The following is a 25,760-nucleotide window of genomic DNA, read 5'->3' on the forward strand; positions in this document are numbered from 1 at the left end:
CACCATTGTGACCTTAAAACTAGAAGGTTCTATCTGCAAAAATAAGGTTCTGAAGCCTAATTGGTTTGAATGAATGAATTTGATCTTGTATTCTTTTGAACTTAACATGAATTGAGTTAGAGTACTATATATGTAGAGAACATTGTACAGAACAAGGAATAACCAAATGTCGATAACAAAACGTGCAGATAGAACCTTTCAAGCTCTCACAGTATTTCCTGTTGTAGTAAAACCCCAACAAAAGAAAGAGTCCTGTGTTTCATCATTAATACATAGACTTTATTTTCTCTTCTTCTGGTGTGTGATTGTAACACAAACAAACTGACACAGCAGTGTGGGATCTGGATCAACTCATCCTGGTGTCTGGCTGTGCACAGCTGGGAATAGGATCCACCCAAACCTGTGACCTTTTCCCTTCGCTCCTCTCTAAGACAGTCTGTCGTCTAAAAACACCACTAGCTCTTCAGGACGGAAGCCCCACCTAGTTACCTAAACCTCAGAGTGCAGGCAGAATCAGTGTTCCATCACAAACGCATACATACACACACACACACACACACACACACACACACACACACAGAAAAACACTCAAACACAGGCTCACTGACTGAAAGGTTAAAAGGTGACCAATCAACAGTTTTTACACACAGTAATGCCGGTTCTAATACAGCACAAGGCCCAGAGACGATGACAACTCCCACAGAAAGGTCTGAATCTCTGAACGAATGAGAGCCTGTTTCAGCAGGAGGCTCTTCAGCAGGACGTTCTGAGGCTCAGCCATAGAGTTAGAAAGAGGACTCATCTTAGTATCTGTGGTAGAAGCCCTCAATGGCAATGTCCATGCAGAAAAAGGGCTATATACAGTACATCTATCTAGTCTAACTCTATGGGCCCAGCTCTAAATGTGTTGCTTATTGGTTTCCTAGCCCAGGGAAGTGCTGCTGCTGGTTGGGTTGCTGTTACTGCTACAGTGTGACAGGAAAAGTGCTGCTGCTTCAGTGTCTGAACAGGAAAATTGCTGCTGTTGGGTTGGTTGTGTGACTATAGTGGGCCAATGCCTTTGCCCTTGTTAGCAAGACTAATTAGCCCTAGTTTCTTTATCCTGATGATACCACTGGTTATATGGTTCTTTTAGCCTCAGTTACAACTCATGTTAGTCAACATTGGCAAGGATTTCATAAATTACTAGATTAAGGACCAGAGGAGGTTGGTGGCACCTTAGTTGGGGAGGACGGGCTCGTGGTAATGGCTGGAGCGGAATACCTGGAATGGTATCAAACACATGGTTTCAGCCATTATTCCAGCTGTTCCTCCCTCAGCAGCCTCCTGTGGACCAGAGGTAACCTAGATTAATGACCAGAGGTAACCTAGATTAATGACCAGAGGTAACCTAGATTAATGACCAGAGGTAACCTAGATTAATGACCAGAGGTAACCCAGATTAATGACCAGAGGTAACCCAGATTAATGACCAGAGGTAACCCTCCTGTATACTGGGCTCTTTAACTCAAGGAAACATCACCCAGCCAGCCATCCTTTCCCCCTCCTCCTCCATGTCAGTACAGGATGCCCATGGAGGCGGAGCTGCATGTAGGTTTGGAAGACGTTCCGGATGCTGGATGAATAACATACTGTAAAGAGCTCATCTCTTCAGCAGTTGTCAGATCTATATTATGGAAGTGGAGACGGTCAAGATAAGAGTGCCGTGTTTGTAACGTGTGTGTAGTGAGTATCAGCATATGTCCGTTTGTGTAGGTTGTGTGTGTGAGACAGTCAGTTTTTCACGCTGGCGGCTCCGTTTCTCTCTCCATTGGCACCTGGCAGGGTGTAAGGCAAGGCGGGACCCTTTTTACTAGGCAGGGTCAAGGGCTGGCGGATGTTCAAGCGGTCTTTCTCTGCCTCTGCATCTTCATCATAGCGGTCATCATCTTCTTCCGCCTCGCTTTGGCGGGGGGAGGAGTGGCGCGACAGAGACGGAGATGGGGGCACAGAGGCCGGTCTAGGGTAACGGAAACCTTGGGCCTGAAAAGAAAGGTTGGTGGGTTTTAGAGGGTAAGACACAGACAACACACCATGGCTGTGTTTAGACAGGCAGACACATTCTGATGTGTTTTTCACCAATTGATCTTTTGACCAATCATGTCAGATGCATTTCAGGTCCGATTGGCCAAAATACCAATTAGTTAAAAAAGATCAGAATTGGGCTGCCTGTCTAAACACAGCCAGAGTAGCATAGCAGTATGTTGAATCTCTGACACTTTCTCATAAATCTGGATTAGTAAATCTTATATCTTATTTCACATATGAAATAAACCAGGGGTGTCCAACTCAATCCCATCAGGGTCGTGACTGCTTTGTTTGGTTAGTTCCTTTCAAATTGTATCCTAATTAATTAATGACCTTAATTGATAAAGTACAAGGGAGGAAGGAAAACTTGCAGACACTCAGCCTTCCAGGTAATTGTGTAGACACCCCTGTTATAACCCTCAGTCCTCCAGGTAATTGAGTAAACACCCCTGTTATAACCCTCCAGGTAATTGAGTAAACACCCCAGTTATAACCCTCCAGGTAATTGAGTAAACACCCCTGTTATAACCCTCAGCCCTCCAGGTAATTGAGTAGACACCCCAGTTATAACCCTCCAGGTAATTGAGTAAAACCCCTGTTATAACCCTCAGCCCTCCAGGTAATTGAGTAAACACCCCTGTTATAACCCTCCAGGTAATTGAGTAGACACCCCAGTTATAACCCTCCAGGTAATTGAGTAAACACCCCTGTTATAACCCTCAGCCCTCCAGGTAATTGAGTAAACACCCCTGTTATAACCCCCAGCCCTCCAGGTAATTGAGTAAACACCCCTGTTATAACCCTCCAGGTAATTGAGTAAACACCCCTGTTATAACCCTCCAGGTAATTGAGTAGACACCCCTGTTATAACCCTCAGCCCTCCAGGTAATTGAGTAAAAAACCCTGTTATAACCCTCAGCCCTCCAGGTAATTGAGTAAACACCCCTGTTATAACCCTCCAGGTAATTGAGTAGACACCCCTGTTATAACCCTCAGCCCTCCAGGTAATTGAGTAAACACCCCCGCTATAACCCTCCAGGTAATTGAGTAAACACCCCAGTTATAACCCTCAGCCCTCCAGGTAATTGAGTAAACACCCCTGTTATAACCCTCAGCCCTCCAGGTAATTGAGTAAACACCCCAGTTATAACCCCCAGCCCTCCAGGTAATTGAGTAAACACCCCAGTTATAACCCTCAGCCCTCCAGGGAATTGAGTAAACACCCCTGTTATAACCCTCCAGGTAATTGAGTAAACACCCCAGTTATAACCCTCAGCCCTCCAGGTTATTGTGTAGACACCCCTGTTATAACCCTCAGCCCTCCAGGTAATTGAGTAAACACCCCTGTTATAACCCTCCAGGTAATTGAGTAAACACCCCTGTTATAACCCTCAGCCCTCCAGGTAATTGAGTAAACACCCCTGTTATAACCCTCCAGGTAATTGAGTAAACACCCCTGTTATAACCCTCAGCCCTCCAGGTAATTGAGTAAACACCCCTGTTATAACCCTCAGCCCTCCAGGTAATTGAGTAAACACCCCTGTTATAACCCTCCAGGTAATTGAGTAAACACCCCTCCAGGTAATTGAGTAAACACCCCTGTTATAACCCTCAGCCCTCCAGGTAATTGAGTAAACACCCCTGTTATAACCCTCCAGGTAATTGAGTAGACACCCCTGTTATAACCCTCCAGGGAATTGAGTAAACACCCCTGTTATAACCCTCCAGGTAATTGAGTAAACACCCCCGTTATAACTCCCAGCCCTCCAGGTAATTGAGTAAACACCCGTTATAACCCTCCAGGTAATTGAGTAAATACCCCAGTTATAACCCTCCAGGTAATGGAGTAAACACCCCTGTTATAACCCTCCAGGTAATTGAGTAAACACCCCTGTTATAAAACAAGAAGAGTCCAACTACAAAGGTACACTACAGTAAATTCCTCCTGCGTGAATAAAGAACACATGTTTTACTCGTCTCCCCCGGGCACCATTAGGTACTAGGTGGTTTCCAACGGTGTAGAACTTTTAAAAGTAAGTACCCATTGTTACCCAAAAGGAGGAAACCGCATCTCCTCTCCAGACAGAGACAGACTTACAGTGTCAGAGTCATGAGGTTGGTAGAAGTAGGTATCTGGGAAGGCTTTAGCCAGGGCCATGTGACGAGCTGATATGTAATACTGAGAGAGAGGAGAGATGATAGTTATTAGTAGAACGGTTGACATGTCTTCTCTTGGTAAAGGTGAAAGTTCTCACCCTGCCCAGGTATCTCCAGTCCAGAAGGTCACTCAGGCGCTCGGTTCGGTTCCGCTGGATGATCCTGGCGCGCCGGCTCTGCTGACAGAACTGGAACAGGTACGATGTGAGCTGGTTACATGACTCATCAACCCCTCTGTACCGTCGATCAAGGATGTAGATTCCTGAGGTAGAGTACAACAGCATTAGTCAAATCTACTGGAGATCAGTTGGTAGAGAATGGCGTTTGTAATGCCAAAGGTTGTGGGTTCAATTCCCACTGGAACCACCCCATACGTACAACGTAACATGAATGACTGTCTCTTTGGATAAAAGGCTCATCTAAACAACATATTATACTGGGACCATTACTTCTCTAAATGTAGAATGTTTAATCAGCCCCTTGGAAGACACTTAACAACCTTGACAACATTCTGAACACACCGTATGCTGAGGGATCAGCTATGTGTTCCTCCATGAAGCAGCCAAACCCAGAGAGGTTGGTGGAGATTGAGGGGATCCCCATGACTGTACACTCAGCTGAGAAAGAGAGAGATTGAAGTAAATATACTTGTATATGCCATACAGCCAATGTACAAGACAACCATATCTCCATGGTTCATAGTACCTATAAGAGTCTACCTGGTGGTTCATAGTATCTATCCCCATGGTTCATAGTACCTATGAGTCTACCTGGTGGTTCATAGTACCTATGAGTCTACCTGGTGGTTCATAGTACCTATGAGTCTACCTGGTGGTTCATAGTACCTATGAGTCTACCTGGTGGTTCATAGTACCTATGAGTCTACCTGGTGGTTCATAGTACCTATGAGTCTACCTGGTGGTTCATAGTACCTATGAGTCTACCTGGTGGTTCATAGGTTCTATAAGAGTCTACCTGGTGGTTCATAGGTTCTATAAGAGTATACCTGGTGGTTCATAGGTCTACTACCTGGTGGTTCATAGTACCTGGTGGTGGTTCATAGGTTCTATGGTTCATAGGTTCTATAAGAGTCTACCTGGTGGTTCATAGGTTCTATAAGAGTATACCTGGTGGTTCATAGGTTCTATAAGAGTCTACCTGGTGTATATCCCCATGGTTCATAGTAAGAGGGGAACACTCCAAGATGGCAGCCTCTTACAAACTCTTCATAATCCATCGGCAGGAGGGGAGAGGTGGAGGACAGGAACTCTGGGTGGAAGATCACCTAAAAGGATGATGGGAAACACAAATGAAGCAGGGGATGAGGACAGAGTTGACCAGATGAAAAGAGATGCACTTCCACCAAGTCTTCCAATCAGTGCAGAAGAAGAGGAAGAGAGGAATTATTCTGAAGCAGTTGAACCCATTTGACCCCCAGCTCTGCAGCGGGCTGAGCAATGGTTTCTAGTCCAGACTGGCCTTTGCATCAGTAGCAGGATAGTGTTATAGGAAGGACATTTTGTGTGACGGGAGGGACCAGAGCAGAGCACAGTGTGACGGTTATGTATTTGTAAAGTGTCAGTATAGCCCACATGCCATCTCACTAGCAAATGAGGACAATGGCAATGAGCCGTGTTTTTATCCTGGAGGATTGTTTACATCGGCTATGTAACGTCGTCTCCGGCTGGAGCTGCCTAATACTTTTAATTATCTAATTACTTAAATTAATCAAATCAATCAATCTACCTTGACGCGGTCGGCCGAGTTGTTGAACAGGCCGATGCGGCGAATGCAAGTGAGGATGGGGTCGTTGCTGTCCTCCAGCATGTTGTGGGTACAGATGGGAGGCTGGCACTGCCTCTGGGTGGCAAAGATGGCACGCTTCATCATGGTGAAGTCGTCCTTACTCAGCATCTTGGACACGTCCGGCAACTGCCCACTAATGCAGCACAAAGGTAGATTTTACTAAGGGTGTAAAATACAAACCAGCACGAAGGTAGATTTTACTAAGGGTGTAAAATACAAACTAGCACAAAGGTAGATTTTACTAAGGGTGTAAAATACAAACTAGCACAAAGGTAGATTTTACTAAGGGTGTAAAATACAAACCAGCACAAAGGTAGATTTTTACTAAGGGTGTAAAATACAAACCAGCACAAAGGTAGATTTTTACTAAGGGTGTAAAATACAAACCAGCACAAAGGTAGATTTTTACTAAGGGTGTAAAATACAAACTAGCACAAAGGTAGATTTTACTAAGGGTGTAAAATACAAACTAGCACAAAGGTAGATTTTTACTAAGGGTGTAAAATACAAACCAGCACAAAAGCGCTGATGAAGGCCAAGAGGCAGACACATAAGCGTGAATCAAGTGTGTGGACTTCCCTTCTCTTTAACTAACACAAAGTAATTCATACAAACTGTCGTCTATAAGTTCTCTTACAGTAATAATGGTTTACAGGACAGTGATTCATATGGGTTTACAGGACAGTGATTCATATGGGTTTACAGGACAGTGATTCATATGGGTTTACAGGACAGTGATTCATATGGGTTTACAGGACAGTGATTCATATGGGTTTACAAGACAGTGATTCATATGGGTTCATACAGTTGTTGTACTGGTAGTTCAACAGCACAAATGGGGATTCATAGAGGTCCACTTACACCAGCAGTGATTCATATGGGTTTACAGGACAGTGATTCATAGAGGTCCACTTACACCAGCAGTGATTCATATAGTTTCTTTCCGAAGCGTTCCTTCACTGTTTGAGCGGTATCCCTGCCATGAGGATGTCAAAACAAAGTCCAGTTATTAGTCACTAGAAATACATACGTTTTATTATTTTCTCACATGCAAGTGTCTCCCTCTGTGGCAGGAAACAGCCATGGTGGTGCTGTCATTACCAGAGCTGCTTCCTGACTGCTTGGCCTTTCAGCGTCTCCACGTTGAAGTTGTTGGTCCGCGCAGGCATGATGAAGAACGCAACGACAGTCACATCACTATGGTTGACCTGGGGGAGAGAGAGGAGGCAGGGAGGGAGTAAATACCTGCAAGATTCTTGAATACATCTAACTAACCGACAGACAGGCTGGTAGACAATGGGTATGTACACTCACACAGACACACAGTGCATTCAGAAAGTATTCAGATCCCTTGACTTTTTACGTTACAGCTTTATTCTAAAATTGATTTTTTTTTTAAAACACAATAATAATGACAAAGTGAAAACAGGTTTTTAGAAATGTTTGCAAATGTATAAAAAAATATTTAAAAAAATAAACAGAAATACCTTATTTACATAAGTATTCAGACCCTTTGCTATGAGACTCAAAATTGAGCTCAGGTGCATCCTGTTTCTATTGATCATCCTTGAGATCTTTCTTCAACTTGAAGTCCACATGTGGTAAATTCAATTGATTGGACCTGATTTGGAAAGGCACACACCTGTCTATAGAAGGACCCACAGTTTACAGTGCATGTCAGAGCAAAAACCAAGCCATGAGGTCAAAGGAATTGTTTGTAGAGCTCTGAGACAGGATTCTCTGGTCTGATGAAACCAAGATTGAACACTTTGGCCTGAATGCGAAGTGTCACGTCTGGAGGAAACGTCTGCCACCATCCCTACAGTGAAGCATGGTGGTGGCAGCATCCTGCTGTGAGGATGTTTTTCAGGGGCAGAGACTGGGAAACTAGTCAGGAACGAGGGAAAGATGAATGGAGCAAAGTACCGAGAGATCCTTGATGAAAACCTGCTCCAGAGCACTCAGGACGTCAGACTGGGGCAAAGATTCAACTTCCAACAGGACAACGACCCTAAACACACAGCCAAGTCAATGCAGGAGTGGCTTTGGGACAAATCTTTGAATGTCCTTGAGTGGCCCAGGCAGAGCCCAGACTTGAACCAAATCGAACGTCTCTGGAGAGACCTGAAAATAGCTGTGCAGCAACGCTCCCCATCTAACCTGACAAGAGTTTGAGAGGATCTCCAGAGAAGGGGAGAAACTCCCCAAATACAGGTGTGCCAAGCTTGTAGCGTCACACCCAAGAAGACTCAAGGCTGTAATCACTGCAAAAGGTCCTTCATAAAAGTACTGAGTAAAGGGTCTGAAGACTTATGTCAATTTGATATAATTTTTTGTTGTTGTTGTTGTAATACATTTGCAAAAATGTCTAAAAACCTGTTTTTACTTTGTCATTATGGGGTATTGTGTGTAGATTGATGAGGGATTTTTTTCCAAATCAATTTTAGAACAAGGCAGTAACCTAACAAAATGTGGAAAAAGTTGAGGGGTCTGAATACTTTCCAAACGCACACACATTTTCTGATACACGTGTACACACACACAGCTTACTCTCAGTAGATAGTTGAGTCTGGCCAAAGCCTCCAAGAAGATATCAGCTCCTTTGTTGCTGAACTCATACCTCCCAGCGATGAACAGGAACAGACACTTGTCCAGGTTGAAGTCCAGGTGCCTGGCGGGTGTGACAACAACAACCATTCAACATGAGACCCAATGATCCTGACATCACCTGACCACATGTCCAGACCAGGGTTGGCCTCAATTTCATTTCAATTCAGTCAATTCCAAAAGTAAACCGACATTCCATTTGTCCTCAATGCTTCTATGAGAATTGATATTGGAATTCAGGTAATTTCCTGAATTGAAATGGAATGGACCCCCCCCTCCAGAATCAAGATTTAAAGCATTAAAATGAAGGGGTATGTAGAATTAGATAACGAGATTGAGAATCTTAGCAAACTAAAGAAAAATACCACAAACTATATTTTGACATTTGTTTAATTAGTCCACTGTTGATACAGTCTCAAAATGTCAGTAATCATGTTTTTTGGGGGTGTTGTTCCCCTTTAACTCAGGTGAGCACCAGCCAGACAGTTGTGTTTGGCTAACTGTGTTTCTGTAGTCACTTGTGATGCAGTTTTCAAAACAATGGCCACTGGATTGATGCAAATCATAATGATTCTGCCAGGTAGTCATAGGCTACTTTGTATCGACCTTTTAATTGTCTTTCCATTTACCCCAAAACGGTTAGACGCTCATTAGCATCGCTAACGGCTAAGCGCACAGCAGGGCTTGACATTCTGGTAAATTTGCGAGACACACTGGGCCAGTGCCAACTGAAAGCTACTGGCCCGAAGAAAAAAATACAAGATCTGACAGCAGGTGATTTTATATTTAATTTGTGGGCTGAGTAAGTCGCCTATACAGGGTTCATACAGACATCGGAAAGTCAAATTCAAGGACATTAAATAATTGTTTTAAGCACTTAATTGTAGGCAAATTTTGAAGAAGCTACATTTTATGTAATTGCCTATAGAAGAAGAAATTCCCCCAAAGCATTTCCACTATGAATAATGCATTCTGTTTTTAATAGGCCTAACCAATAGTATTATGCATTGACATTGACAAAACTTTTACATTCTAAAATGTCACAATAATGTGAACATTGCCTGACTAAATAGACAGCATGCTCCCGACACAAACACAACAACGTGTCTGTACATGTGGTAGCTAGTCAGTCTCACCACTTTAGAAAATAAATAAGTGAACCTACTAATCGAGTCAGTTAAGAACAAATTCTTATTTACAACACCGGCCAAACGACCTTTGTATAGAAAACCAAGTTGAAGCAAACATACAATGTTATTTTCTTATAATAAACGTATAGGGTTTTACCGCAACAGGCTTCAATTGAAACAGCGGGAAACAAACGAAAGCACCCGAATCTCATAAAAACTGGTCAGAAATTAAATCACGTAATAATTATATTGGAGCAGTAGAAGTTGTAAATCGGTTACCATAACCAATGACTTCAACAACCAAATAGTCGAGAAGAAATGTCTGATTTTCAAGCTAGGCTATTCCATGATGACTGATTTTGTGCATCGCCAATATTCAAACAAGAACGTTTTACCTGGGTTGCATACCCATTCTGGCCTTAGCATTTATTGCTAGATATAACTTGTAATATCTTTCCTACTGCTTTCCTTTTTTCAGAGCTGCGCGTTCTTTCTGCGCATCAGATCATATATAGGCCGTGTGCAGCGCGAGTGATAAATAACCGACATAACGAACGAAAAGCTTTGGGAATCCATTAAAAAAATGATATAGCCTAGATTAAAAAAACAGCATTATTAAAATATGTTTTCCACTGGCCAGGGGGCCACTGATGGAGGGTCTCTAAACCTTCCCTGTATGTCAAGTCCTGACACACACAGACAGGGGCATTCCCGTGACGATGTTGCCTCTTCAGAAACTTGATTTATTTTTGGTCAATTGCACATTACTGTTTGAATAAATCATGATAAAAAAAAATATATGCAACTGGCACCCTTGCCCAAAACATGTATAAAAAACCCTGAAAATGATAGTGTCAATAAGGTTCAAGCAACAGGCTGTTTCTATGGTTGTCTATTAATAGGATAGGTAACACTCCCATCACTGGGCAAAAACTGGTTAAATTAACATTGTTTCCACATCATTTAAACAAAACAAATGTGATAATGTTGAATCAACAAAAAAAATAAACATAAGGGAATTTCTTATATTTTTTCACCCAACTTTGAACCTACATCCAATGTGATGGTTATCATGTTCTGTTGAATTCACATTAGTTGACAACTCAACATAATGACAATCAAAAATAGACATTGAAATGACATCTGTGCCCAGTGGGTCAGCAGTATGTATATCTAGTATATTTGTGTTTGGGCGGTGACCCCACTGACCCATAGAAGTGACCTCTGATGAACTCCTGGATACGGTTCTTGCTCTGGGCGTGCAGGTTCTGGAACTCATGCATGGCAGAGAACTTCTTCACGTTCAGCCCGTTAGGGGTGATTATGTCTGTGGGGTGGGGTGGCGGGGGAGAAGGAGAGAGAGGTAGAAATAACAGAAGAGGTTAGCCAGACAGTCAACTAAGAACAAACAAAGAGGTTCAAAGGTTAAAAAGAGAGACTTGACAGGAATTCCTGTGACAGACACACACACACACACACACACCACACACCTGGTTTCCTCTTGAGCAGGTGCTCCGCCTCAACGGCTGTGATCTGAGAGACGGTGGTGAAGACATGAGCGCAGCGTGCCGCTGTCCTCTCCAGACAATACCGATGGTAGATCTGTCTATCCCCCGCCTCCTTATCCACGTTGAACTGAGACAGAGAGGACAATTCCAAATCCTTAATTCCACTCACCAAGACTAAGCTATTACCTACTATGAGAGAAAGTTCATTGAATAAATAACTTGCAAAAAAAATGTATTCTCAATGATTTTTGATCATAAAACAAAGCCTATCTGATCTAGAGTAGAGTGGCTCTGGTGAAGAGGCTGGGAGACACTGATCCACAACGTTCAGCAGTTGTGGGTCAAGTAAATAGCACATCAAATAAGTGTTTCACTGTTTTAGTGGAGCAATCCAGGGTCGATGAAACAGGACAGACTCGATGCTAAAAACCAACATGCTAAAAATGCTAAGGTCCTGCCCGCTCCACCTTCCACACACTTGCGTAACTGTGGAAGGATCACATTGGTATCATCAGTCTGGTAACAGTTCTCCACTAACTCTAGAAGCATCAGCTTGGTATCAGTAGTCTGGTAACAGTTCTCCACTAACTCTAGAAGCATCAGCTTGGTATCACTAACTCTAGAAGCATCTGGTAACAGTTCTCCCACTAACTCTAGAAGCATCAGCTTGGTATCATCAGTCTGGTAACAGTTCTCCACTAACTCTAGAAGCATCAGCTTGGTATCATCAGTCTGGTAACAGTTCTCCACTAACTCTAGAAGCATCAGCTTGGTATCAGTAGTCTGGTAACAGTTCTCCACTAACTCTAGAAGCATCAGCTTGGTATCAGTCTGGTAACAGTTCTCCACTAACTCTAGAAGCATCAGCTTGGTATCAGTCTGGTAACAGTTCTCCACTAACTCTAGAAGCATCAGCTTGGTATCATCAGTCTGGTAACAGTTCTCCACTAACTCTAGAAGCATCAGCTTGGTATCATCAGTCTGGTAACAGTTCTCCACTAACTCTAGAAGCATCAGCTTGGTATCATCAGTCTGGTAACAGTTCTCCACTAACTCTAGAAGCATCAGCTTGGTATCATCAGTCTGGTAACAGTTCTCCACTAACTCTAGAAGCATCAGCTTGGTATCATCAGTCTGGTTCTCCAAACTCTAGTTCTCCACTAACTCTAGAAGCATCAGCTTGGTATCAGTCTGGTAACAGTTCTCCACTAACTCTAGAAGCATCAGCTTGGTAACAGTCTGGTAACAGTTCTCCAAACTCTAGAAGCATCAGCTTGGTATCATCAGTCTGGTAACAGTTCTCCACTAACTCTAGAAGCATCAGCTTGGTATCATCAGTCTGGTAACAGTTCTCCACTAACTCTAGAAGCATCAGATTGGTATCATCTGGTAACAGTTCCCTTTCAGATCTACACTAGTGAATACTAAGTAGGGGACTAGGGGTAAGGGGTTGATTCAGGACCAGGGCAAAAGATACTAGCTAGGGTGATTACAACTGACCTTCAAACAACCTAGAATGACCCACAACGCTTACTGTGAGGTCAGTTACCTGTGAATGATGGTGAAGATGCACAAAGACAGAACAATCAGAACAAAGTAAACATGATATCCCAACCCTGACCAACACACACCACAGATCATGACATCACCACGTGTACACACAAACACACCCACACAGATACACTCACATCGGCGAGGTTGTTGTAGAAGTCCACGCTGCCGGCACACAGGTAGCGTCCCAGCAGGGTGGCGTGGGTGGTGAAGATGGTTGCCACGGGCAACTGTCTCTGTCTACATAGCGCCAAGCCCAGGCCTGCCAGCCACTCATGGAAATGGGCCAGGATATGGGGAGGCTCCTCACACTGCGCTGCATACTGGAGGAAGACAATGTGGGGTTAATATAGTGGGCCAGCATACTGGAGGAAGACAATTTGGGGTTAATATAATGGTCCAGCATACTGGAGGAAGACAATGTGGGGTTAATATAATGGTCCAGCATACTGGAGGAAGACAATGTGGGGTTAATATAATGGTCCAGCATTCTGGAGGAAGACAATGTGGGGTTAATATAATAGTCCAGCATACTGGAGGAAGACAATGTGGGGTTAATATAATGGTCCCGCATTCTGGAGGAAGACAATGTGGGGTTAATATAATGGGCCAGCATACTGGAGGAAGACAATGTGGGGTTAATATAATGGGCCAGCATACTGGAGGTAGACAATGTGGGGTTAATATAATGGGCCAGCATACTGGAGGAAGACAATGTGGGGTTAATATAATGGGCCAGCATACTGGAGGAAGACAATGTGGGGTTAATATAATGGGCCAGCATTCTGGAGGAAGACAATGTGGGGTTAATATAATGGGCCAGCATACTGGAGGAAGACAATGTGGGGTTAATATAATGGGCCAGCATTCTGGAGGAAGACAATGTGGGGTTAATATAATAGGCCAGCATTCTGGAGGAAGACAATGTGGGGTTAATATAATGGGCCAGCATACTGGAGGAAGACAATGTGGGTTTAATACGGAACCTTATACGGAATACTGTTACTAATGAATTGCAACCTTGAACTGACACAAGCCATTATTAATCTGGCTAGAACAGTGGTCGCCAACCAGTCGATCACAATCTTCAAAACATTCCTAGTCGATGAAATACTTCTGTAGAAAAGCCAACAAACGATAAAGTATTGCACTCCTTTTTTAGATCGTGTTGAGCTGTTGCTGGTAGGTGCACTTGATTCAAAAGTCCTGCGCACCGGGTAAGCAAAGTGTTCCCATGAGACAAACTCTGCATACCCGGCAAATCTGTGACTAAATCGAGTGCACCTGCTGCGCTGCCCAATCGGAAAGCTCAAATCACCGTGGCTACAGAGCTTCCATGACCCTGGCCACCGCCAAGTTTAATAGGCTACGTAAGATTTAATCACTTTTAAAACCATGACAACCGAGACTGTCAACGAATACAGCAAAGAGCTGCTGTTTTTATGAGTGTTTAAGTTTCTATTCAGCTCTGTCACTATTAGAAAACGCACATCTCCATACTTCTGCTCGGGCTGCAGCTGTAATGAAACAGTAGCCAAGTATCAACAGCCCTGCCTTTTATCATTAATAGCAGCTCGTCCTGTCGATTTTAATATTAATGAATATTTCACTTTTTCTGGTCATTGGAACATCATGAATTTGTTTATGAGGCAGATGCGGTGCGACCGAGTTTCGCCATCAGGTGGAAGACGGTGTCCCCTCTCTCTGGTCAGTCTCACCGGAGGAAAGGAAGGAGAGAGCAGGGATCGTGAGAGGTGGTTGGGAAAAATCTTTTTGAATGGTCATCTAACTCGGAATTCCAAGTCGGAAACTCGGGCATCTTTCTAGAGCTCCGACTTTTCGACCTGAAGATCATTGACGTGGTGATTTGACCTCGTTGACCATCAGATGCAGGTACCATCAGTCCAGTAAAATAAAAAAGACAATTATTTAAATTCATGCCCCACAGTGACTCACAGCTGCTAAACCAACTGATTTATTTTGTTATCAAAGCTCGAGTTTTGAAATATAATATGGTCTGATTAGCAATATTGGCAGGCCAATCATATAGCCAGTATTCTGTGATAATGTATAAGGCCTACTGCCCAAACCTCATTCCTACAAAACTGTTTGTGTGAGGTTAATGTAAAAAATAAATCTGAGCAGTAGATCTCAGCTTGCTTTTTGACTGCGAAAGTGATCTTGATTCAGTGGTCACCAACCTTTTCTGAGCTAGAACCACCTACTTCCCTGTTATAACAGTGAGCAGTGTGTAGGACACGCCCCCTTTATCCCCATTCAACCCATTATCCCTGACTCTCTCTGGCAGCAACCCACCTCTCCTAGTAACCCATTATCCCTGACAGCAATCTACCTCTCCTAGTAACCCATTATCCCTGACAGCAACCCACCTCTCCTAGTATCTCATTATCCCTGACCCTCTCTGGCAGCAACCCACCTCTCCTAGTAACCCATTACCACTGGCAGCAACCCACCTCTCCGAGTAACCCATTATCCCTGGCAGCAACCCACCTCTCCTAGTAACCCATTATCCCTGGCAGCAACCCACCTCCCTGACAGCAACCCACCTAGTAACCCATTATCCCTGACAGCAACCCACCTCTCCTAGTAACCCATTATCCCTGGCAGCAACCCACCTCTCCTAGTAACCCATTATCCCTGACAGCAATCTACCTCTCCTAGTAACCCATTATCCCTGACAGCAACCCACCTCTCCTAGTATCTCATTATCCCTGACCCTCTGGCAGCAACCCACCTCTCCTAGTAACCCATTACCACTGGCAGCAACCCACCTCTCCGAGTAACCCATTATCCCTGGCAGCAACCCACCTCTCCTAGTAACCCATTATCCCTGACCCTCCATGGCAGCAACCCACCTCTCCTAGTAACCCATTATCCCTGACAGCAACCCACCTCTCCTAGTATCCCATTATCCCTGACCCTCCATGACAGCAACCCACCTCTCCTAGTAACCCATTATCCCTGACAGCAACCCACCTCTCCTAGTAACCCATTATCCCTGACAGCAATCTACCTCTCCTAGTAACCCATTATCCCTGACAGCAACCCACCTCTCCTAGTATCTCATTATCCCTGACCCTCTCTGGCAGCAACCCACCTCTCCTAGTAACCCATTATCCCTGGCAGCAACCCACCTCTCCTAGTAACCCATTATCCCTGACCCTCCCTGGCAGCAACCCACCTCTCCTAGTAACCCATTATCCCTGACCCTCCCTGGCAGCAACCCACCTCTCCTAGTAACCCATTATCCCTGACAGCAACCCACCTCTCCTAGTAACCCATTATCCCTGACAGCAACCCACCTCTCCTAGTAACCCATTATCCCTGACAGCAACCCACCTCTCCTAGTAACCCATTATCCCTGACCCTCCCTGGCAGCAACCCACCTCTCCTAGTAACCCATTACCACTGGCAGCAACCCACCTCTCCGAGTAACCCATTATCCCTGGCAGCAACCCACCTCTCCTAGTAACCCATTATCCCTGGCAGCAACCCACCTCTCCTAGTAACCCATTATCCCTGACAGCAACCCACCTCTCCTAGTAACCCATTATCCCTGGCAGCAACCTCCTACCTCTCCCTGAGTAACCCATTATCCCTGACAGCAACCCACCTCTCCTAGTATCTCATTATCCCTGACCCTCTGGCAGCAACCCACCTCTCCTAGTAACCCATTACCACTGGCAGCAACCCACCTCTCCGAGTAACCCATTATCCCTGGCAGCAACCCACCTCTCCTAGTAACCCATTATCCCTGACAGCAACCCACCTCTCCTAGTAACCCATTATCCCTGACAGCAACCCACCTCTCCTAGTAACCCATTATCCCTGACCCTCCATGACAGCAACCCACCTCTCCTAGTAACCCATTATCCCTGACAGCAACCCACCTCTCCTAGTAACCCATTATCCCTGACAGCAATCTACCTCTCCTAGTAACCCATTATCCCTGACAGCAACCCACCTCTCCTAGTATCTCATTATCCCTGACCCTCTCTGGCAGCAACCCACCTCTCCTAGTAACCCATTACCACTGGCAGCAACCCACCTCTCCGAGTAACCCATTATCCCTGGCAGCAACCCACCTCTCCTAGTAACCCATTATCCCTGGCAGCAACCCACCTCTCCTAGTAACCCATTATCCCTGACAGCAACCCACCTCTCCTAGTAACCCATTATCCCTGGCAGCAACCCACCTCTCCTAGTAACCCATTATCCCTGACAGCAACCCACCTCTCCTAGTATCTCATTATCCCTGACCCTCTGGCAGCAACCCACCTCTCCTAGTAACCCATTACCACTGGCAGCAACCCACCTCTCCGAGTAACCCATTATCCCTGGCAGCAACCCACCTCTCCTAGTAACCCATTATCCCTGACCCTCCATGGCAGCAACCCACCTCTCCTAGTAACCCATTATCCCTGACAGCAACCCACCTCTCCTAGTATCCCATTATCCCTGACCCTCCATGACAGCAACCCACCTCTCCTAGTAACCCATTATCCCTGACAGCAACCCACCTCTCCTAGTAACCCATTATCCCTGACAGCAATCTACCTCTCCTAGTAACCCATTATCCCTGACAGCAACCCACCTCTCCTAGTATCTCATTATCCCTGACCCTCTCTGGCAGCAACCCACCTCTCCTAGTAACCCATTACCACTGGCAGCAACCCACCTCTCCGAGTAACCCATTATCCCTGACCCTCCCTGGCAGCAACCTACCTCTCCTAGTAACCCATTATCCCTGACCCTCCCTGGCAGCAACCTACCTCTCCTAGTAACCCATTATCCCTGACAGCAACCCACCTCTCCTAGTAACCCATTATCCCTGACAGCAATCTACCTCTCCTAGTAACCCATTATCCCTGACAGCAACCCACCTCTCCTAGTATCTCATTATCCCTGACCCTCTCTGGCAGCAACCCACCTCTCCTAGTAACCCATTACCACTAGCAGCAACCCACCTCTCCGAGTAACCCATTATCCCTGGCAGCAACCCACCTCTCCTAGTAACCCATTATCCCTGACCCTCCCTGGCAGCAACCCACCTCTCCTAGTAACCCATTATCCCTGACAGCAACCCACCTCTCCTAGTAACCCATTATCCCTGGCAGCAACCCACCTCTCCTAGTAACCCATTATCCCTGACCCTCCATGGCAGCAACCTACCTCTCCTAGTAACCCATTATCCCTGACCCTCCCTGGCAACAACCCACCTCTCCTAGTAACCCATTATCCCTGACAGCAACCCACCTCTCCTAGTAACCCATTATCCCTGACAGCAACCCACCTCTCCTAGTAACCCATTATCCCCGACCCTCCATGGCAGCAACCCACCTCTCCTAGTAACCCATTATCCCTGACCCTCCCTGGCAACAACCCACCTCTCCTAGTAACCCATTATCCCTGACAGCAACCCACCTCTCCTAGTAACCAGGCGGTCAAGAAGCCAAAGAGGACGGCGTCGTTGGCCTCGCGGTCGAACCAGGGCACCCCGATAGAGAAGTTGTCCCACAACTCTTTTTTCCACTTATCCAGGTTCCAGGCAGTGAACGCCACATCTATCAGCACCACGTATGGACTGCCCTCAATCAGCCAACGACCAAAGTACACCTGGGGGGGAGGAGAGAGCGAGAGAAAGGGTGAGAAAGAGACTGGGGTCAGTGTTTTTAAAGTAGCTTGCTAGCCAGGCAGGTGCTGTTAGCCAGTGTCGCAACACAACTAGCATATTTTCAATGTGGTCACAGTCTGGACAGAGTGTTTGACATGTATATGTTTATTTGTCGTGGCCCAGTACAGATAATTAAAAGACCATTTCCTGTTGTTTATACCATAAAGAACTGGGAGCTTACACAGTGATTTACACATAATGTCCCACAACTTCCAGTCCTGAAGTGAGGATGATTAGAGCACAGTATCGCTCTCATCCAATCAAATGATCTGACCTCACTACACAGGGCTTTCCCATGGTGCACTGCACTGCTATGACAATGCACACCTAGAATGCCAAGGAGTGACTCAGTATGGCACACACACTTACACATATGAACTACACATGCACACTACACACACGCTAGACTGCCTACCAGAAATAGACAGCAGTGTGTGTGACACTGATACAGCCTTTAACCTTTTAACAGAAATACCAGAGATTAGAACGACAGGGACAGAGTGAAGGATAGAGTGAAATAAATACAGAGAGAAGGAGGGACACTGTGTGTGTTCAACTATACTTGTGGGGACCAGAAGTAAACAAATGTATTTTTGACCAACTGGGGACATTTTGTTAGTCCCCACAAGGTCAAATACTATTTCTAGGTGGTTTAGAGTTAAGGTTAGAATTAGTGCTCAGGTTAGAATTAAGTATAGGGTTAGGAACAGGGTTAGGGGAAGGGAAAATATGATTTTGAATGGGACTGACTTGTGTCCCCACAAGGTTAGTTATACAAGACTGTGTGTGTGTGTGTGTGTCCTGGGGAAAGGCCAATGCCATGGACCAGTGTTATAGGTGGGGTGCACAGGGGCTTCTGAGGCAGGGTTGACGTCATGAAGTAACTGATCAAACATTTTTAAAAACTGAAGGACACTGCTTAGAAATACCTAAAATGGAATAATACTGCTTTTAACCTCATCATAATCCCCCAAAAACTTCAATTGCAAGGACGTGAATAAGTTATGTATTGCTAATGTTTTTTTCTATTGTTGTCAACGTCACGATGGAGAACCAATGGTAATTCAGGAAGCTGCACACACACAGGCTAGTTGAGGTACGAATTCTAATTACAAACTTCACACTGGGTTCTGAAAAGCACATTTTAGTCTCATGGATTTATGCTCCTTTGTTGCATTTGGTGCTAATGTTCCATGTAGCTCCTTTAAAGCGACAATCTGCAGTTTGGTAAAAAGCTGAGGGGTGGGGCTGGAGAAATGTAACCACTCTCAAACTCAGACAGAGCTATGGACGCAAGGACTGACCATCCACGATATCACACGGATAGTTTTAACCATGTTTGATTTAAATGGTGTTTGTTTATGTTTACAAGCATTGGAGTAAATCAAGATAATATTTTGGGTTGAGGTGGGGTACGACAGTTATATAAATGCCTCATGAGCTTAGTTTAAGTTATATTCTTAAAGAATCAAAAATGGATGAAGCAACTGCAGATTTCCCCATTAAGTCCTTTAACAGTGCAATCAAACTGGTGTGGGTCTCTGTGTGGGTCTGTACCTTACATCCACTGGAATTCATCTTGTCTATGGCTCTCTTAAGGGCAGGGTTGGTGGGCTCAATCAGCTCCACCTGGGTACGGACGTTACTCTCCACGTACGGACCAACCAGGAAATAGTTTTCTCCCCATTCCTCTGCCGTCAGACGGGCTTTGGTCTGGATCACTGTGTAAATCCCACCAACTGCACAGAGGCACAGAACCAAGAGTCATTACTAATATACTGTCGTTACACACAGAACCAAGAGTCATTACACACAGAACCAAGAGTCATTACTAATATACTGTCGTCACACACAGAACCAAGAGTCATTACTAATATGCTGTCATTACACACAGAACCAAGAGTCATTACACACAGAACCAAGAGTCATTACTAATATACTGTCATTACACAGAACCAAGCGTTATTAATAATATACTGTCATTACACACAGAACCAAGAGTCATTACACACAGAACCAAGAGTCATTACACACAGAACCAAGAGTCAATACACACAGAACCAAGAGTCATTACACACAGAACCAAGAGTCATTACACACAGAACCAAGAGTCATTACTAATATACTGTCATTACACACAGAACCAAGAGTCATTACTAATATACTGTCATTACACACAGAACCAGGAGTCATTACTAATATACTGTCATTACACACAGAACCAGGAGTCATTACTAATATACTGTCATTACACACAGAACCAGGAGTCATTACTAATATACTGTCATTACACACAGAACCAGGAGTCATTACTAATATACTGTCATTACACACAGAACCAGGAGTCATTACTAATATACTGTCATTACACACAGAACCAGGAGTCATTACTAATATACTGTCATTACACACAGAACCAAGAGTCATTACTAATATACTGTCATTACACACAGAACCAGGAGTCATTACTAATATACTGTCATTACACACAGAACCAGGAGTCATTACTAATATACTGTCATTACACACAGAACCAAGAGTCATTACACACAGAACCAAGAGTCATTACTAATATACTGTCATTACACACAGAACCAGGAGTCATTACTAATATACTGTCATTACACACAGAACCAGGAGTTATTACTAATATACTGTCATTACACACAGAACCAGGAGTCATTACTAATATACTGTCATTACACACAGAACCAAGAGTTATTACACACAGAACCAGGAGTCATTACTAATATACTGTCATTACACACAGAACCAAGAGTCATTACTAATATACTGTCGTTACACACAGTGATACCTTTGTTGGCCACCTCCCATGCGATCTCGAAGAGGACAGCGTCCTCCAGGTCAAACTCCTCATCCCACTCCTCCAACCCCGACAGGGAGGTGATGGACAGGCTGCGAGCCAGAGGCATGCTGGGAAAGAACAACACATAGTTTTGACATGTCATGAGACACACACATTGTTTTTTGGAAGGAAGGGTGTATTCAGCTGGCAGAGCTAAAATAGCTGAAGATGTAGTTAGACATGGGGGTCATCATTGAGGTGGAAAAGAAATGGGGCTTGGTGTAGAGTCAGTGAGGTTAAGGGGTGAGGTTGAAAAGTTACCATTGGTTAGGATTAGAGTCTGAGGTTAAGGGTGAAAGTGAATGTGTGCTCACTTTCCAGCATTTTTACATATCAGTTTATTTGATTTTACCTTTAACTAGGCAAGTCAGTTAAGAACAAATTCTTATTTTCAATGACGGCCTAGGAAAAAAGTGGTTTAACTGCCTGTTCAGGGGCAGAACGACAGATTTGTACCTTGTCAGCTCGGAGATTTGAACTTGCAACCTTGCAACCTTCCGGTTACTAGTCCAACGCTCTAACCACTAGGATACCCTGACCTCTAAAGAAATGTTGATGTAAATGAACAATAAAGTCATTTCTTATTCTAATCATTAGCGTACCGCTGTCGGACAGCCTTTAATATCTGCTGGTTGAATATACACTATTTTAAAGCATCATTAGAAGATATACACAGCGTGTTTACATTGTCTCCTATGACAAAGAGTATAATGCAGTGGTGAGAGAAAGATGCAGAAGGAAATGTTAATGTTTGCTGCCCCAAAATGGAAAGGAAGAGTTAACATGAAAACACTGTATGACATGACATGACTGACTCAACTCACAACCCAGGTCATCTAAGAGTGTGTGTGTGTGGTGTGTGTCTGTCTGTGGTGTGTGTGTACAAAGTACTGTATCCAAATCTGAAAACTTGATCAAATGACATCAATGATGCTGTGGGCCCATATACCACAGTATGTGGTCAGTGGTACATGGGGAACTTTCTAGACTTAAAAAGACATCATGAGTCATCACCATGTTCTTTACCCCCAAACAACCAGACCCTGGGAGTGGTCCATCTAGGCAGATGGGCTGCCTCCCACAATGTTAACAATGTTCCAGCATAGGTCTGGGATTTTTACCTATTTAACTAGGCAAGTCAGTTAAGAACAAATTCTTATTTTCAATGACGGCCTAGGAACAGTGGGTTAACTGCCTGTTCAGGGGCAGAACGACGGAATTTTACCTTGTCAGCTCGGGGATTCGATTTTGCCACCTGTCCCCAACCACCAGGCCACCTGTCTCCAACCACCAGGCCACCTGTCTCCAACCACCAGGCCACCTGTCTCCAACCACCAGGCCACCTGTCTCCAACCACCAGGCCACCTGTCTCCAACCACCAGGCCACCTGTCTCCAACCACCAGGCCACATGTCTCCAACCACCAGGCCACATGTCTCCAACCACCAGGCCACATGTCTCCAACCACCAGGCCACATGTCTCCAACCACCAGCCACATGTCTCCAACCACCAGGCCACATGTCTCCAACCACCAGGCCACATGTCTCCAACCACCAGGCCACATGTCTCCAACCACCAGGCCACATGTCTCCAACCACCAGGCCACATGTCTCCAACCACCAGGCCACATGTCTCCAACCACCAGGCCACATGTCTCCAACCACCAGGCCACATGTCTCCAACCACTAGGCCACATGTCTCTAACCACTAGGCCACATGTCTCTAACTACTAGGCTACCTGGCGCCCAGATTGCTTAGACCATTGAGAGAGTGGATGGTTACAACTACCTCAGTACACTCAGCTTAGAGAGAACTGGGACGTCGTGGTCTAAAAATATGTCAGTCAAAAATGTTTATTTATATTTGATTTCACTTGGTCCCCACACCCCCTCAATGGTAATTTAGTCTGCTGCTCTCCCTATGGTCCCCCTCCCCCCCGACAGTCTTTACTCTGCCTCCACCCCAATGGGCATGTATTTATTCATCACTGCTACAGTTGTTACTGTGTTCCTATCTATGCTGCTATAGTCTATGTGGCAGGGGAGAGATATATATATATATATATATATACACACACACAGTACACATCTCTCTCGTGGGACTTTTTCCACATTGCTTGCTCTTTGGGGATTTTAGGCTGGGTATCTGTAGAAGTATGTGTGTCAGCTGCTGATGTCAAAAGGGATTTATTAAATACATTTGATTGACTGAGTCACTGGTCTACTTTGCAAACTGAGAAGGCTGGATAAAAATGACGTCAGAATGGGAGAGTTGGTTTATATTCCAATGAGATTTGTTGAGACCAGGATATCGGTTGGAGGGCAGCTGGGCAGCTGAGTGTTTGGCATCTCCTTCACAGCCCAAAGAACTGCCAGACTGGCACACACCTTCAGTCTTTCAAAAGCCAATGAGAAGAGGCTGTTCCAACTGGCTCCTCTGTGTCTTATGGGGTTCTAGGAGTGTGCGTGAGAATGAGAGACAGTATGCAGTGTTGTGCGTGTGAGAGAGAATGTGATTTGTGTGGTGCGTGTGTGAGTGTGATCTGTGTGTGTGAGAGAGAGAGTGAAATATTTGTGCAAGTACAGTCATCAACTGTAATGTAAAGTAGTGGAAGACAAGAGGGGGAAGGTAGAAGAGGTGAAGGGAGGGAGAGGAAGAGAGAGGGAAGGTAGAAGAGGTGGGGGGAGGAAGAAGACGAGGAAGAGAGGGAAGGTAGAAGAGGTGGAGGGAAGGAGAGGTCGAGGAAGAGAGGGAAGGTAGAAGAGGTGATGGGAGGGAGAGGACGAGGAAGAGAGAAGTAAGGTAGAAGAGGTGGAGGGAGGAAGAGGGAGGTAAGGTAGAAGAGGTGGAGGGAGGAAGAGGGAGGTAAGATAGAAGAGGTGGAGGGAGGAAGAGGAAGAGGGGGGTAAGGTAGAAGAGGTGGGGGGAGGGAGAGGATGAGAGAGGTGCAGGTGGGCTCTGAGTAGAGCCTAGGACCAGGAAGTTAGTACACTATTTTAGTGACACGTTCTGACCAGACAATCCGGTCATGCCAGAAAAATACTGAATGTGACACACACCCCTCAGCTTTTGTGAAATAGCTTGGACAACAAACGATGCTGGTGACACACAGCACCATGATGAAATATTGCAGGGTGATTTACGACACTAGTTGCAGCAACCCAAGGCTGGTTGACTGTTGGCATGCTGTGGCTCTGGCAAAACCAACTTCCGTGGTTTCAGACTGTTGTTGGAAATGTAGACACATGTCATATAGAGCAGGTCATAATACTGTAGTGCAACACACTTGTGATGATTGAGAGAATGTTCTCCCCCTTTTTTTCTCACACACACATTTGATGAATGATAGAGCTGTAAAAGACAGATGAGATCCACTCAGCCAGGGCAGGGTAATATATATCATACATGATAGTCTATGTCACACTGACCATGTCTGAGGCTACTTTCTCTTCCTGACTATGAATGAAGTCCATTATACATCCGAAAGAAGCCTGTAGGGCTGCCTGGGAACAGGTTGATGGCTACTAGTACTGTCCGAGGCCTCCTCTTCGCTCAGTCACACCTCCAACACAGACACACACACTGCAGCAGCAAACAACACACTATCATTTATAAATATGAAACACCGCTTTGCTACTAATAAGGATAACAATGTAACGTGTTTACTGTCATCCGTTACATTGCGACGACACACAGTATCAGGAAAGACTGGTTGCCCAGCCAGAACACAGTGTGACTATGACAGCAAACACATCGCGATGCAGACGACGCTCTCCTAACCTCGGCAATAATACACGTCCTCATAGGCTATACGTTCCAGAAAACATGGAATTATCATCAACCCCACTGAAGTGGTGAAGGTTACTTACCCTAAACCGGTGTCGTACCAAGTTCGGTAAAGCAAGCTATGGCAACGTTAGCATCTGTTTCAATCAATCAACAAAAAAACTTGAGATAGCAGGGGGGCGGAAGCCTCATGCGAATGCTGGAGATCCACATTGGTTTAATGCACAGTACGTCATGTTGATGGACAAAATTAAATAACGTCTGTGTGCGGATTACTGCACGTAAGGGGGCGGGGTTGTATCGGCTAAAGTACCTCCTCCTTTCACATTATTCATGAGATGGCGTTCTTGACCCCTTGATATCTATGGGGTACAGGCCCCGCCCATGGGAAATGGGTCGAGTTCACTAACACGGACTGTGTTTGGTGGACTTTGTTGTCAATCGAAGGAGAGGGAATCGTGAGCAACGTGAGCAACTGGTCTGTCTTTTTTTATTTTTCAAAGAGGAGAGAAAAGGGCAAGCAAGTTATTTATAATGTTCGTTGAGTGTCAGATTGGAGTATAGCGGAAAGTACAACCGACAACGTG

General features: G+C 44.9%; 1 protein-coding gene across 1 annotated transcript; it reads right to left on the reverse strand.

Annotated features, from left to right (window-relative positions):
• Positions 1–257: 257 nt before the first annotated feature.
• Positions 258–25,458, reverse strand: gys1 (glycogen synthase 1 (muscle)). The gene is made up of 16 exons (XM_064960027.1): positions 25,257–25,458; positions 21,337–21,455; positions 20,079–20,260; positions 18,272–18,463; positions 12,964–13,149; positions 11,258–11,402; positions 10,977–11,094; positions 8,581–8,701; positions 7,132–7,238; positions 6,947–7,006; positions 5,971–6,163; positions 5,383–5,509; positions 4,746–4,841; positions 4,323–4,486; positions 4,166–4,246; positions 258–2,022 (listed from the first exon to the last, which is right to left on the reverse strand). The coding sequence occupies exons 2-16, from the start codon at positions 21,452–21,454 to the stop codon at positions 1,774–1,776; spliced, it is 2,139 nt and encodes a 712-aa protein (XP_064816099.1). The 5' UTR covers position 21,455; positions 25,257–25,458; the 3' UTR covers positions 258–1,773.
• Positions 25,459–25,760: the final 302 nt, after the last annotated feature.

Source organism: Oncorhynchus masou, unplaced genomic scaffold (assembly GCF_036934945.1).
Source record: "Oncorhynchus masou masou isolate Uvic2021 unplaced genomic scaffold, UVic_Omas_1.1 unplaced_scaffold_1901, whole genome shotgun sequence".
Lineage (NCBI taxonomy): Eukaryota > Metazoa > Chordata > Actinopteri > Salmoniformes > Salmonidae > Oncorhynchus > Oncorhynchus masou.

Bases quoted from the DNA above. Each gene is read 5' to 3' on its own strand.
- gys1 (XM_064960027.1), bottom strand. From the start codon at position 21,454: ATGCCTCTGGCTCGCAGCCTGTCCATCACCTCCCTGTCGGGGTTGGAG. The intron at 6,164-6,946 runs GTAAGTGGACCT...GTGCTGCATTAG, and splicing joins CTATATGAATCACTGCTGGT to TGGGCAGTTGCCGGACGTGT. The intron at 4,842-5,382 runs GTAGACTCTTAT...TCTCTTTCTCAG, and splicing joins ACCATGGGGATATACACCAG to CTGAGTGTACAGTCATGGGG.